Source organism: Danio aesculapii, chromosome 14 (assembly GCF_903798145.1).
Source record: "Danio aesculapii chromosome 14, fDanAes4.1, whole genome shotgun sequence".
Taxonomy (NCBI): domain Eukaryota; kingdom Metazoa; phylum Chordata; class Actinopteri; order Cypriniformes; family Danionidae; genus Danio; species Danio aesculapii.
In genome coordinates this window covers 6,032,663-6,049,262 of record NC_079448.1, presented here as the reverse complement: position 1 = coordinate 6,049,262, position 16,600 = coordinate 6,032,663, and the positions used below count along the sequence as shown (strand labels likewise).

The following is a 16,600-nucleotide window of genomic DNA, read 5'->3' as shown; positions in this document are numbered from 1 at the left end:
TTTTCCTCCTAATCTGCAATTGCCTCTCTGGCTATACCACTAACTGAGCCCTCTTTCTCTCTCTCTCTCTCTCTCTCTCTCTCTCTCTCTCTCTCTCTCTCTCTCTATTAAAAAAAAAAAAAAAAATTCTACTAATGTTTTTGCTTCTTAGACTTTTACACGCCTGAAACTTGTCTATAGCGCTTGTTCACTGCTGCTCTTATAGTTGTGTAAATTGCTTCCTTGTCCTCATTTGTAAGTCGCTTTGGATAAAAGCGTCTGCTAAATGACTAAATGTAAATGTAAATGTAAATGTATATATATATATATATATATATATATATATATATATATATATATATATATATATATATATATATATATATATATATACATTTACATATGTGTGTATATATATTTATATATATATATATATATACATTTACATATGTGTGTGTATATATATATATATATATATATATATATATATATATATATATATATATATATATATATATATATAGATAGATAGATAGATAGATAGATATAGATATGTGTATATATGTGTATATGTGTATATGTATGTATGTGTGTGTGTGTATATATATATATATATATATATATATATATATATATATATATATATGTATATATATATATATGACATTTAGGTCCATTTTATTTGTCAAGATTTTTATTTTTTGCCAATAAAAACCTTCAGAAATCTATACTATATTTAACATTTACTTAAACATTTTAATTTGTATATTCAAATGTATATTTTTTTCAATTAATTAAAATTTTTATATTAGTATTAATATAAATATTAATATTAATAATTTAATATTTTATTAAACAAATCAATTCTTGTATTTTTTAACAATCATTCATTGTGGTTGTGTATTGATAATTTTGAATCCCATTACTAATATAGTAGCTAATATAGTTTTTACTATATTATACTGTGCTAATATGAAAAATACTGTAATAGTGTTTTGGTTTAAAAAAAAAAAAACATGCAGCCAGTAGAACAAATAATACCATCAAGTACAATTTCACCACGGATTAAAGAGAATGAGATTTCTCCACGGCAATAATGAGAATTGACGGCTTAATCGTGGCGAATATAGGGCTAATACATATTCCTTTTGATTTTGATTGGAATTATGACGCGGACGCGTTCCTGACAGGTTTTATTCAACTGAACTGAAGTGCTTCAGAAAGCAGCTGTTGTTCAACGCCAACCAGCGAACAACAAATGATTAGTGTGAAAGCTCTTTTCATGTCCGTGTTTATTTCTAACGTCTGCAAACTCCAGAAAACATGTAGGAGAGCGTGTTTGTGTTGTGTGTGGGGTTCTGTGTGTTTTCTGCTGTTTTATTAGCGTGTGTGTGGGGGTGTATGTGTGAGTCGAGAGACACTATTTGTGTGTGTATGTGTGTGTGTGGGAGGAGAAGGGATACTGGCTGCCTCCATGATTGTGTGTGTGTCGGTGTGTGTGTGTGTGACTCACGTCTGGCAGGCTTTACTTTCACCGACAGAGAAACGCTTCCAACTCAAGACATGCAGGTTAAGAGTGAATTCCTGACTCCCCCTGCTGGTTCAAAGTGTTACTGCCCTAAAAATACCTCGTTTTGGATCTGACCTTTAACTTTGTGTGTACAGGTGTATATGGTTTACAGTAAGGATGCGAATTACAGGGGGTTCCGGAGGGATTGACCCCCCTAATTAACGCTCAATCCCCACTGAAGGACGTCAAAACAAGATGTATGGAGGGTCAGCCTTTTAATAGTCATAAGTAGTTTGCTCTGATCTGTATTTTAAATATTAGTGTTAATAATTAAAATAATAATTGATATAAGTACACATTTGACCACCCCTATAATGGTTTATACCATTGTGAAAGCACAATCGCGCCAATCAGTCTACGTATGCGTGGGGAAAAAAAAACATTCAAGGGTCTGAAACTGGCAGATGGGCATCGTAAGTGTTCACTAGACACTTTTCTCATAAAATAGGTGTTTGTATCTACATTGAGCTTAAAAGTAAAGTTAAATTAGTTTAATTAGTGAAATAGTTTGTATTGTTTGACCTACAGCAATCTTTGAAATAGCTAATGAGGTTACTATAGGTCAGAATACACTAAATATCCTTCAAAACACTCACAACTTAATACATTCTATTAATAAATTAATGTTATTTTAAATAAATACATGAATTTGATTCACTAAAGCATGCAAAACTAACAACCCCCCGATCGTCAATGTACAATTCACACCGTTAACAGGGACACAAAGTTGAATAATAACATGAGTATGACATAGTTGTAGTCTATTAGGGTGGTTTACAGGGTCACACCTCTTGTTCCTGTAATTCGAAACACTTAAAATTTATACTTAGGTCTTTTGAAATGTACAGTTTTCCCATGTGTTTCCTGTGAGGGTTGGTTTTAGGGGTTGGGCCATATAAGTGGCTTTAACTGTATAATACATTATGCCTATGGAGTGTGTCTGACTGTAAACCAAACAAGTGTGTGTGTATCAGACCCACATGAACAGTGTTGGGGAAAGTTAAAAGTAATGTATTACAACAGTGGTTCTCAAACTTTTCACCAAGTACCACCTCAGAAAAAAAAAAAATAGTCTCTCCAAGTACCAACATAATAACCAGTATTAAAATACAGTAGCGTAGCAGGTCTAATTAAGCAGCTACAGCACTGCACAGTTTAAAAACCTATTATTTAAACATTATAAATAGTTTGAACATTAACACTGTAATGTGCTTACAGGTAAAAAAAATAAAATAAAATAATATTTGAATTAAAATGTGCTTTTAAAAGTTAGTTATGACACTGTTCTTAAAAAATAAAAAGGAAACTGCTGAACTTAAATGTGAAGTATTGACAAATAGTAGCCTATTTATCTAGGAAATGTTCCTTGAACCTCATAAATATAGGCTATACGTCATCATATTCATACATATACTCATTCATTCATTGTCTTGTCGGCTTAATCCCTTTATTAATCCGGGGTCGCCACAGCGGAATGAACCGCCAACTTATCCAGCACATGTTTTACGCAGTGGATGCCCTTCCAGCCACAACCCATCTCTGAGAAACAACCACACACACTCATTCACACTCATACACTACGGACAATTTAGCCTACCCAATTCACCTGTACCGCATGTCTTTGAACTGTGGGGGAAACCGGAGCACCCGGAGGAAACCCACGCGAACGCGAAAGCATGCAAACTCCACACAAAAACGCCAACTGACCCAGCCGAGGCTCGAACCAGCAACCTTCTTGCTGTAAGGCGACAGCACTACCTACTGCGCCACGGCGTCGTCCATACATATACTCTTTTTGACAAATTTATAAGTCAAATTATATGTTGCATGCATCTCTATATCTTTGAAATCTAAACATTAACTTGTGTTTTAAATATATGATTTGGATTTGCATATTTAAATTAGAAATTAGATCTGCTAACTGCGCGTTAGAGTAGGCTCTGTCAGAAAGGCAAGTCATTAAACCATACCTGTCAACATTGTGATATAAAAATACGGAATAGCCTATGCCCCCAACAACAGTTACAAATATGAGAAGGAAATTAGCTTCAAATCATAGAATACATAAACATTAGAAAAATGTAAAATAAAACAAAGGGTTTAGCCTATTAAAATCAATTTACTGATCACATCGGTGTTGTCATACGCGTCAAAGGGTTAAAAGTGTGTTGTTGTTGTTTTTTACTTCAATTATTCATCGATTACTCTGCGTACCACTAGAAGGAAGCCTGCGTACCACTAGTGGTATGCGTACCACAGTTTGAGAACCGCTATATTGCAATATCGAGTTTACCCCCCCCCCCCAAAAAAAAGTAACTATTTTCATTACCAAGTTATTTTTTATGAAAAGTAATGTTACAAAAGTAATGTGTTACAATACTTTTGAGTTACTTTTGCATTACCATAACTGATCTCTTTCAGAACTTGCACCCCCCCCCCCCTTCTTTTAATAGAGGAGTAATATAATTGATACAAACATATTTCAAATATATTTGATTTTAGAGTTATTCATGTATTCATTCTCCTTTGGCTGAGTCTGTATTTCAGAGATCGCCACAGAGCAATAAACCACCAAGCGGCATATGTTTTTATGCAGCGGATGTCCTTACAGCTGCAACTCAGTACTGAAAAACACCCATACACACTCATTCACACACACCTTCATACACTCCGGCCAATTTAGTTTATACAATTCATCTGTGCTGCATGTCTTTGGACTGTGGGGGAAACTGGAGCACCCAGAAGAAACCCACTCCAACTCGGGGAGAGCATGCAAACTCCACACAGAATAGCCAACTCTAACCAGCGACCTTCTTGCTGTGAGGCGACAGTGCTAAACACTGAGCCACCATGCCGCCCATTTTAGAATTAATTTAATATTAAAATGGCTGCATAAAACATATGCCGGAACAGTTGGTGGTTCATTCCGCTGTGGTGACCCCTGATAGGTAAGGGATTAAGCCAAAGAAAAATGAATGAATAATTTTATTTATTTAACGGTGTACACATTTAACACACTCAAAATTCTCAATGACCTACAGTAACAGTCATCACCAAGTGCTCCTCTGTGTGTTTGTCTAGGAATCACCACCGTCCTCACGATGACCACCCTCAGTATCAGCGCTCGCCATTCTCTGCCCAAGGTCTCCTACGCCACCGCCATGGACTGGTTCATCGCTGTGTGTTTCGCATTCGTCTTCTCCGCCCTCATCGAGTTTGCGGCAGTCAACTACTTCACCAACGTCCAGGCAGAAAGAGCCAAGAGGAAACAGGCCAAAGCTGCGGCCGCGGCGTCCGTCAGGAGCTCCACAGGCAAAAATAAAGACACAGAGGAGGTCCTGCAGGTCAGACCATCACACACACAAAAGGAAGTGCACATATGTCGGTCAACCTCAAATTCAATAGAATAAAGACACAGAGGAGGTCCTGCAGGTCAGACCATCTCATACACACAAATACACAGGGGACACAAGGCTTACACGCATAAAAAAATAACATTGTCATTTAAAGAAAAGACTATAGTGTTTTAGAACCATACTATAGTAAAATGTATTACACTGTATATATTATGCATTCACAACTTATAAGCTGTAATGAATACTGTAGTATGCTTTAGTTATTTCAGAACCATACTATAGTAAAATGTATTATACTTCATATATTATAGTATTTACAACACTTTAATAGACACTATACAGCTAAAGTATTAACTGTGGTGAACTTATAAACTGTAATAAATACCGTAGTATACTTTATTTTCTTCAGAACCATAGTAAATTGTATTACACTCTATATACTATAGTATTTACACTTTAATGGACTATACTATTAACTGTGGTAAACTTATAAACTGTAACAAATACCGTAGTATACTTTATTTACTTCTGTACCATAGTAAAATGTATTACACTCTATGTACTATAGTATTTATTACACTTTAATGGACTTTATTATTAACTGTAGTAAACTTCTAAACTGTAATAAATACTGTAGTATACTTTATTTACTTCAAAACCATGGCAATCGTATCACACTGTGTATACTATAGTATTTATAATGCTTTAATGGACTATATTATGAACTGTAGTAAACTTTTAAACTGTAACAAATACTGTAGTACATTTTACTATGGTTCTGAAGTAAATAAAGTATACTACAGTATTTGTTACAGTTTAAAAGTTTACTACAGTTAATAATATAGTCTATTAAAGCATTATAAATACTATAGTATACAGAGTGTAATACATTTTACTATGGTTCTGAAGTAAATAAAATGTATTACACTCTATATACTATAGTATTTATAACACTTTAATGAACTATATTATTAACTGTAGTAAACTTTTAAACTGTAACACACTGTAGTATACTTTATTTACTTCAAAACCATGGTAAAATGTATCACACTGTGTATACTATAGTAATTATAAGACTTTAATGGACTATTTTATTTACTGTATTAAACTTTTAAACTGTAACGTACTGTAGTATACCTTTATTTTCTTCTGAACCATAGTAAATGTGTTACACTCTATGTTCTATAGTATTTATAATGCTTTAGTGGACTATATTATTTACTGTAGTAAACTTATAAACTGTAACATATAGTAGTATATTTTTATTTTCTTCTGAACCATAGTAAATGCGTTACACTCTGTTTTATAGTATTTATAATGCTTCAATGGACTATATTATTTACTATAGTAAACTTATGAACTGTAATAAACACTGTAGTATAGTTTATTTATTACTGAAATATAGTTTATTTTGCATGCCTATGAATGTAAGTCTACGGAGTGAAAAGTGCTGTGTGAGCACAGCTTTATAATATAAGTAGTTTTACAAATTATTACTAGTTTAACAAACTATTAAGGTTATCTAAAATTAGTTTGACAAATATCTGTATATTGGAATGGAGGTTAGTTGTTTTTACTTTTCTAAAAACATGCTCACATTATTAATGCTGTGTAAGCATCATCTATTTCACATAGATATGAAAATAATTGAAACTATAGCATGTTTTATGGCATGATGTAATAAATTTAAACATTTTTTTATGATTTACCTCATATATGTAGACATTACATTAAACATTAGGTCAAGAAAATTCACTTGAAAGTCCTGGAAAAGTGATGGAATTTTTGTAGTAAAAATGTGTATGAACCCAGTAATAGGGTCCTCATTGGGAAAGCTCTGAGTTTTCTATTCTTTTTTTACTATAGAGAGACAGAGTTGTGTTTTTTCAGAGGTAATAAGAGGCTACAAAATAATAATTTATTAAAAACCCAATTTTGTAAAAAACATCCCAGCCCTTCCTGAGGACATCACAGTGTGGCTGTCCCCCAGATCGCTTCACATAAGCGCTATAATACTCATAGTTCTGGATTTTAATGGTATGAGCCATGTCTGAAACTGTGTAAAATCGCTGTTAACGCTGAATAACAGTTTAATTATTAATGCTCCACATTGCACAATTGTCCTCAGAGGTTCATACTTACAAGCTCCAAACACATAATGATGATGTGATGTGTGCTCCTGTGATTTACAATGGGACAAACCTTTATCTCTTGCTAGGAACATGTTTTTTGCAAGGTTGGTGCAAGCTTGTTTTTTTTTTTTACATTTCTAGTGCTGACAAAAAAATAATATATATATATATATATATATATATATATATATATATATATATATATATATATATATATATATATATATATATATATATATAAATAAATATATATATATATATATATATATATATATATATATATATATATATATATATATATAAATATGTATATATATATATATATATATATATATATATATATATATAAATATGTATATATATATATATGGGATTTTGGTGTATTTAGTTGCACAAGCCATTTTAGCAAGGTTGGTGCGAGCTTGTAGTTTATTTTTTATTTTTTTAAATAAATAAAAAATAAAGATGGCATTTTGGGGGGTTTTGGTTGCACAAGTCTGTCATATTACATTGTCAATGAATAAATTTATAGGCATTTTTATCAGTAGAAAACAAAATGCAGAGGTGGTAAATTGAAAGATTTTTTTTAATAAAAATAAATCGCTAATTATATCTAAAAATTAATTTTATTTATTAATTTAATTAATTTGTATAAAAAGATGGTGAAATCCATTTTTAGAACTATTTGTTTTGTTTTCCTGCATTTGTATGTGCGTCAATGACAATTAAGCATACTTTCACCACAATCACTGTAACTGTAAGCTGATACTTTTTGTTGTTGTTGTGTTTAGTAATTCTGATAAAACTTATGATGGACTTAATGCTTAAGAAATGATTTTTTTTTACTATAAAAGTAAAAGCATATAATGTTTAGAAGTAATATGCAATGTCTTATAAAAATAAAATAATATTTAAATAAATGTTGTGTTAAGTGGAATGATACTCAAACCTTAAGTTATTTAAATGAAATTATTTAAATAAAGTGTAATTTACTGTGTTATTTTAAACACAAAACGTTATATATATATATATATATATATATATATATATATATATATATATATATATATATATATATATATATATAAATATATAAATATATATATATATATATATATATATATATATATATATATATATATATATATATATATATATATAAAGAGTATGAAAGTGACTAGCGCACCTTCCTGAGATGGAGTGTGGTTTACCTGCCGGTTGGTCCTACACCACCCACTCACTTCAAGCTGGGATTGGTGATTCTTTGCATTGGAGGCGAATGCTCTAATGAGGAGGCTAAAGAATACTAGCATGTCACTAGCTGGCCTCCTTTAGACTCACCCCCCTAAAACTCATTCCCATCTGGGTCATGGCACCAATGTAACCTGCTGGTTCTACACCTCCCACTCGCTCCAAACTGGGATTGATCTGGCAATTCTTTGCATGGGAGGTGAATGCCTTAACAAGGAGGCTAAAGACCACTAGCGTTTGTCGCAAGAGCAACTTTTTGAGATCTGGGGGTGAGGTTTACCTGCACAGCACTTTACTAGCTGGCCTCCGTTACACTCACCCCTAAACTCCATTCCTATCTAGGTCACGACACCAATGTAACCTGCCGGTTGGTCCTTCACAACCTACTCACTCCAAGCTGGGATTGGCGATTCTTTGCATGGGAGGTGAATATTTTATCGAGGAGGCTAAAGATTACTAGCATGTCTCTAGATGACCTCCTTTACACATCCCCCTCTCCTCCCCAACTCTCTCCCATCCGGGTCACGGCACCAATGATGTAACTTGCTGGTCCTACACCTCCCATTCACTCCAAGATGGGGATTGATCTGGCGGTTCTTTGCGTGGGAGGTGAATGCCAACGATGAAGCTAAATACCACTAGCGTAAGTCACTAGAGCAACTTTTTGAGATGGAGTGAGGTTTACCTGCACAGCACTTCACTAGCTGGCCAATGTTACGCTCACCCCCCAAACCTCTCTCCCATCCTGGTCACGACATTACTATAAATTGTCTGTCCTACACCAACCTACTCTCTTAGAGCTGGGATTGGCGATTCTTTGCATGGGAGGTGAATGCTCTAACAAAGAGGCTAAAGACCACTAGAGTCCGTGCCTGGAGCAACTTTTTGAGATCAAGTGTGGTTTAACTGGACAGCACTTCACTAGCTGGCCTCACTCCCCTAAACCTAGCCTCCTTTACACTCACCCCCCCTAAAACTCTCTCCCATCCAGGTCATGGCACCAAGGTAACCCACTGGTCCTACACCACCTATTTGCTCTCAGCTTGGATCAATCCAGCAGTTCTGCATGGGAGGTGAATGCTCCAACGATGCGGCTAAAGACCACTAGCTTATGTCACTAGAGCAACTTTTTGAGATTGAGTGGGGTTAACTTCCACTACACATCACTAGCTGCTTTCGGTTACACTCTCCCACTAAACTTCACTCCCATCCAGGTCACGGCACCAACGTAACCCACTTGTTCTACAATGCCCACTCATTATGAGCTACAATTGATACATCAATTTATTGCTTGGGGAAGTGAATGCTCTAACGAGGAGGCTAAAGATCACTAGTGTCTGTCGCTAGAGCACCTATTTGAGATCATTTGATGTTTAGCTGGACAGCACTTGACTAGCTGGCTTCGGTTACACTCATCCCCCTGAAACTCACTCAGATCCGGGTCACGGCACCAATATAACGTGCTGGTCCTACACCTCCCATTCACTCCAAGATGGGATTGATATGGTGATTCTTCGCATGGAAGGTGAATGCTCTAACAAGGAGGCTAAAGACCAGAAGAGTCTGTGCCTAGAGCAACTTTTTGAGATCAAGTGTGGTTTATCTGGACAGCCCTTAACTAGCTGGCCTCACTCCCCTAAACCTCACTGCCATCCGGGTCACGGCATGTAACCTGCCACCTACTCACCACCTACTTATCTGCCACCAACCTGCCACATACTCACTCCAAGCTGGGATTGGCAATTCTTTGCATGAGAGGTGAATGCTCTAACGAGGAGGCTAAAGACTACTAGCATGTCACTAGCTGGCCTCTTTTAGACCCACCCCCCTAACACTCTCTCCCATCCTGGTCATAGCACCAATGTAACCCACTAATCTTATACCACCCACTCGCTCCTACCTAGGATCAATCCGGCAGTTCTTTGCATGGGAGGTGAATGCTCCAACAATGAGGCTAAAGACCACTAGCATGTGTCACTAGAGCAACCTTTTTAGAATGGGAAGGTTTACTTGACTATCTGTCCTTCATTACATTTGCATTGAATAAAATGGCCCTCCGTTTGAGTTTTGCAGTGCAACTCAGTAAGTGTAATTACATCTGCATTGAGAGTGTGTGCGTGTGAGCTCTGCATTTGGTGTTTTTCTGGATAACGTGTGTAAGCTGAGATGGCGGATTAGAAGTGGCACATGCTGACAGCTGTGAGAGCGTGTCTGTCAGACTGTTGACGCGATGCATTACGGCCCGCTTTTATTTCTACAGACTGTTGAAGATGTTAATGTCCCTTATCTAATGGCGGCTCTCCGTAAGCCTTTCAAATGGCCAATATTTCTCTCCCTCCCCTGTCTCCGGCGTTTGTGTATTGCGAGCTGAAGGCTGGGAATGTTTTATGCTGAACGTGAAAGTCAGGTTAGCGGAGCTCGTGTGACTCAGTCTTTGAGCTCGGCACAGCAGGAGATACTGTACTTCAACTTCACACACGTTACACATAATCCAGACTGGGAATTCGCTGCATTATCTCAGCGCTCACAGCACAAATGTTCACTCGTGCTTCTTTGCTTTATAGCTGGAGCTTAAAATTGTATTTTATTTTTTTATGTATGTGTAAATAATTCTTATGCATGCTCATCAATACTGCATTTAATTGATTTAGAAAATACATATAAAACAGGGATACTGGGAAATATTATTACAATTAATCATTGGTGGTTTTTTCAACCGCTAACAAGCATTCACATTTAAATAAAACTGTCCATAAACACAATTTAAATATTTTTTATAAGTAAAATAAAATAGAATGAAGTGATCTCCAAAAATAAGTAATTTTGTTGGCAAATAAAATAGTAAAAAGGGTAAAAAGTACTTTTTTCTTCATTGTACTCAAGTATAAATCCACAAAAATAATACTGAAGTACAGTAACCAAGTAGGGTGATGCGGTGGCGCAGTGGGTAGCACGAATGCCTCACGGCAAGAAGGTCACTGGTTCCAGCCTCGGCTGGGTCAGTTGCCATTTCTGTGTGGAGTTTGCATGTTCTCCCCGTGTTCGCGTGGGTTTCCTCAGTGTGCTCCGGTTTCCCCCAAAAGTCCAAAGACATGCCATATAGGTGAATTGGGTATACTAAAAATTGACCGTAGTGTATGTGTGTGAATGAGTACGTTTCCCACTGATGGGTTGCAGCTGGAAGGGCATCCGCTGAGTAGATCATATGCTGGATAAGTTCATTGCGCTCTGGTGACCCCAGATTAATAAAATGACTGAGCCAAAAAGAAAATGCATGAATGTACTTTGCACCTCTGCATCTCATTCCATGCTACATTGATTCTAATTTGCAGGAATGTGTGTAATAAAATTGTTTAATGCACAAGCAGCAGAGACTTTCTTATAACTACAATACTATATACTCAAAGGCAACTTTATTATGTACACCTTACTAGTACCAGGTTGGACCCCCTTTTGCCTTCAGATCTGCTGTAACCCTTCGAGGCATAGATATAACAAGTTGCTGAAAAAATTCCTGAGATTTTGGTCCATATTGACATGATAGCGTCACGCAGGTGTTGCTGATTTCTTGGCTGCACATCCATGATGCGAATCACCCGTTCCACCACATCCCAAAAGGGCTCTATTGGATTGAGATGTGACTGTGGTGACTGTGGAGGCCACTTGGTGACTGTGGAGGCCACTTGAGTACAGTGAACTCATTCTCGTGTTCAAGAGACCAGTCTGAGATGATTTGCGCTTTATGACATGGCTCGTTATCCTGCTGGAAGTAGCCATTAGAAGATGGGTACACTGTGTTCATAAAGGGATAGACATGGTCAGCAACAATACTCAGGTAGGCTGTGGTGTTGACATGATGCTCAGTTGGTACTAATGGGCCCAAAGTGTGCCAAGAAAATATCCCCCACACCATTACACCACCAGCCTGAACAGTTGATACAAGGCAGGATGGATCCATGCTTTCATGTTGTTGACGGCAAATTCCGACCCTACCATCCGAATATTGCAGCAGAAATCGAGACTCATCAGACCAGGCAACGTTTTTTCCAATCTTCTATTGTTTAATTTTGGTGAGTCTGTGTGAATTGTAGCCTCAGTTTCCTGTTCTTAGCTGACATGAGCGGCACCCGGTGTGGTCTTCTGTTGCTGTAGCCCATCCGCCTCAAGGTTGTTGTGCATTCAGACATGCTCTTCTGCAGACCTCAGTTGTAACGAGTGGTTATTTGAGTTACTGTTGCCTTTCTCTCAGCTTGAACCTGGCCATTCTCCTCTGACCTCTGGCATCAACAAGGAATTTGCATCCACAGAACTAGATATTTTCTCTTTTTTTGAACCATTCTCTGTAAACCCTAGAGATGGTTGTGAGTAAAAATCCCAGTAGACCTTTCATCCCCGTTCTAATGCTCGATTTGAACAGCAGCAGATCATCTTGACCATGTCTACATGCCTAAATGCATTGAGTTGCTGCCATGTGATTGGCTGATTAGAAATTTGCGTTAACGAGCTGTTGGACAGGTGTACCTAATAAAGTGTCCGGTGAGTGTACATACTGGAGATAAAAAGTTTTGTTTTACTTACTATTGGAGAAAGCTAAATAACAGCTAACATGGATTCTGGGAGGTCCCTCAGCCAATCATGTAACACCATTAAATTCAGTGTCTAGCATTCACAGTTATGACAAATGAAATTTTCGCAGGCAGTGTGTCAATCCAATTGATATAACGTGAGGTCGAATACGTTTGTTTCGAATTCGAAAATTTCAGATTTATTGTGCACTTACTTTTACTCTGATTGGTCTTCGCTGAGGCCAGCTTCCAGCCTCCGCCACTGAGACTGCAGCTCTGCACAAGACGTTTGGCCAGCGGAGAAATTAAAATGGTCGTGCCCAACTGAGCCTGGTTTCTCTCAAGGTTTTTTTTTTTTCTTCACTTTCGCCATTTAGTGAAGTTTTTTTTGTTTTTTTTTCCTCTCCGCTGTCGCCACTAGCTTGCATGGTTCGGGATCTGTAGAGCTGCGCATCGTTGGATTTGCTCTTCAGTATTTGGACTCTCAGTAGTGATTATTAAACCACACTGAACTGAGCTAAACTGAACTGAACTTAAACATTACAAACTGAACTACACTGTTCCTATTTACTATGACCTTTTATGTGAAGCTGCTTTGACACAATCTACATTGTATAAGCGCTATACAAATAAAGGTGAATTGAATTGGTCCCCTGCTTTGACACTGACGTTGATGAGTGTCTCTGAGTGTAAATGTTGAATTGAACTGAATTTAATTGAATTAAGTGTTGTTTTAACTTCTTTAAAATAAAGAGTGAAGTGATGCAAGCGTAAAAGTCATAGATTTCCATAGGTTTTTTTTTTTTTTTGGTCCAAATTTTTGCATAGAAAAACAGTGGAAAACTACCCCACTGGAACAGATAAACGTGTTCTATGTGAATGCCCTCTTACTGGTCTTACTGCTTGCAAATAAATGGCACCATCAACAGGCGCAATTCATTCCCAGTGAATTCCCTCTTGTGTTTTTATATGCTTGATCTGAACCCATTAAAGGACATTAAGAGAAAATCCCAATATGGAGCAATTTAAGCCTGTGTGTGCTTGCTGACCGGAGAACAGCCACGGATTAATGAGCTGCCTTTAATAGGTTTTCCTGTTCCAGGAAAAAAAAAATGGAAGAGGAAATGTTATTTTACTAGACAGACAGAAAGCTGAGAGAAACAGGCAGAAGATACAAATGATCTGGGAAATGATGTAAACTCAGCTTTATGGAGTCAATCCTTCTCAACCCCTGTTTCCGATTACAACATCTGTTAGGATTTCAACCTGCTGGACACTCTGGCCCAATCCCAATTCTATTTTTGTACCCCTTCCCCTTCGCCCTTAAAACCGAGTGTGAAGGGGAAGGGCTTCAAAATTTACCCCTAAGAAATGGAACACCACTACAGCACCAGCACACGTCTTCATATGTCATCGCGATCTCATGCTTTATATGAGATTAGACGATCGTGACTGCTGTAGTTATTCCAGTTGCATTGTTTTTTGGTATTTATCTTCAGGAAATCACTGTCCACGATATTATGTTATCATAATGTGGCAATAAGATCGTAACTGTACTGTGCATTTACACAGTGGCCATATTCATCCATGCAAACACAAGAAAACAACATTAACATTATAGCAGACACTGTAAAAAGCTCATTCACAGACACTAGACTTTTCTGACAGGGTATTCCAGTGTCAGAGTGTTGTGGGACTGCTATACAGGAGTTATTGTTATGGATTATAGATAGGCAAATTTAGCGTTTTTTTTTATTTTAAATAAGTAAAACACAAATGCAGTTATGAAAATGTTAAAAAAAATGTGTTTTTGTTGTAAAAACTCGTAATAATGACAAAAAAAAATACTAATTTGTGGGTCTCCTTACTTTTGGGTGCAGCTATACTGCCATTTTGGCTGGTGTATTCTGGGAAATTTTTTTACCACTTGGTTTCAAGTGTGGGCCTGAAAATTTTTTGTTCAAAAGGCTATCTACCCCTTGCCCTTAGCCCAACGTCTTCAAGCTAAAGAGAATTGGGACACCCCTACCCCTTCAGGGGCACGTGCAAAACGAGGGGTAGGAGTAAGGGGAAGGGCTAAGGGGTATACTTGGGATTGGGCTTTTGATATTCTGTGAGGCTCTGGGAACCTAGTTTTCTTTTCCTGTACAAATATGTAAACGAATCATAAATCAAGACTTTAAAGTTTTGAATGACTTCAGCTTCAGAAAATTTAAGTTAAAAATAACTAGTAAAAGTACGTTCAGTAATAATAGTTAAAATAAGAAAAAAAAACATGTAATCTGTTAAAATATTTTATTCAATTATTTATTCATTTACTTATTTCAAAAAATATGAATTTATTTATTAAATTATTTTCCTTCTAAAGTAAATGTATCTTGATTTCAAGTATTATTTATTATAATATCAGTGCTATATGGCTGTATATCAGCACTGCTGGGAGACATGTGTTTACTTAGTGTCAATAGTACAATATGTTGTCCAAAAGCTGCAATATTTTTCTGCTGTCACTATATGTGGGCGGAGTAATACACAAAAGTGAAGAGGCTGTAAGAGCCTGTAATATCGCACTGCTATCAGCTAATCAGATTCGAGAACTATATATATATATATATATATATATATACATATATATACATATATATATATATATATATATATATATATATATATATATATATATATATATATATATATATATATATATATATATATACACACATACACACACACACACACACACACACACACACATACACACACACACACACACACATGTATATATATATACATATATATACATGTGTGTGTGTGTGTATGTGTGTATATATATATATGTATATGTGTGTGTGTGTGCGTGTGTGTGTATATATTTTGTTTTTCAAAATGAAGTTAGTTTGTGCCTAAAATAATAAAATAAATAAATGTCTGTCAATAGGGTAGAAAAAGTATTCATTCATTTATTCATTCAGTCATATAAAAAAAACATATGAATTTATATATTAAATAATTCTCCTTCTAAAGTAAATGTATCATAATTTCAAAGATGTTTAAATATTTGTGTGGCAAAACAATACGAAGAACATCATTTATTTATCCACATTATGTTGTGTAACTTACAGTATTTAAATAACGTCAATTTAATTTCCAATTCAAAGATTGCAATTTAAAACTCACGATTTATGATTAATGTAAGATGTTTCAATGCATTTTATTTAATTAATTATAGTGCGCCACTAAATATTTGAGGTTATTTCAGTTAAATATTTGTCACAGAAAGCTCTCTCTCTATTGACAGATCCTTTATATCTCTCCTCACAGCTTGCGCTAACATATTTTCCACACACCACGAGACACCAATTGCACTTTGCCAACTGTTCGTTCCTCAGAGAAAATGGTGAAAATATCAGGGTGAAACTGGGCCACCAGGTCCAGAGAGACAAAGAAGCTCTCACATCACTTATAAATCAGTTTACATGTTAATCTAGTGTATTAAAGGACACTCACACACAACTATCACAACTATCATCTTTATATTACTGATTTTGTGTGATTTATATTTATATGCAAATACAAATATTCAGATCTGTCTTTTCTGCTCATGTTTTATGGGCTGATTATGCCACATTTACTAAACAGGGCAAATTAGCATGAGAGCACAAACCCATGAAAGCACCCATGAGAGTGGAAGGTTTTTGTGCATAAAACCAGTGCAAATTAGCCCCAAACACGCAAAGCTGATGGCGA

General features: G+C 36.0%; 1 protein-coding gene across 1 annotated transcript in view; it reads left to right on the top strand.

Annotated features, from left to right (window-relative positions):
• The window catches only part of gabra4 (gamma-aminobutyric acid type A receptor subunit alpha4), a 93,462-nt gene that overhangs the window by 68,097 nt on the left and 8,765 nt on the right, over window positions 1-16,600 (top strand). Inside the window, exon 8 of the mRNA XM_056472442.1 lies at window positions 4,631-4,893. Coding sequence (XP_056328417.1) covers window positions 4,631-4,893 — 263 coding nt within the window. The remainder of the gene's footprint in view (window positions 1-4,630; window positions 4,894-16,600) is intronic.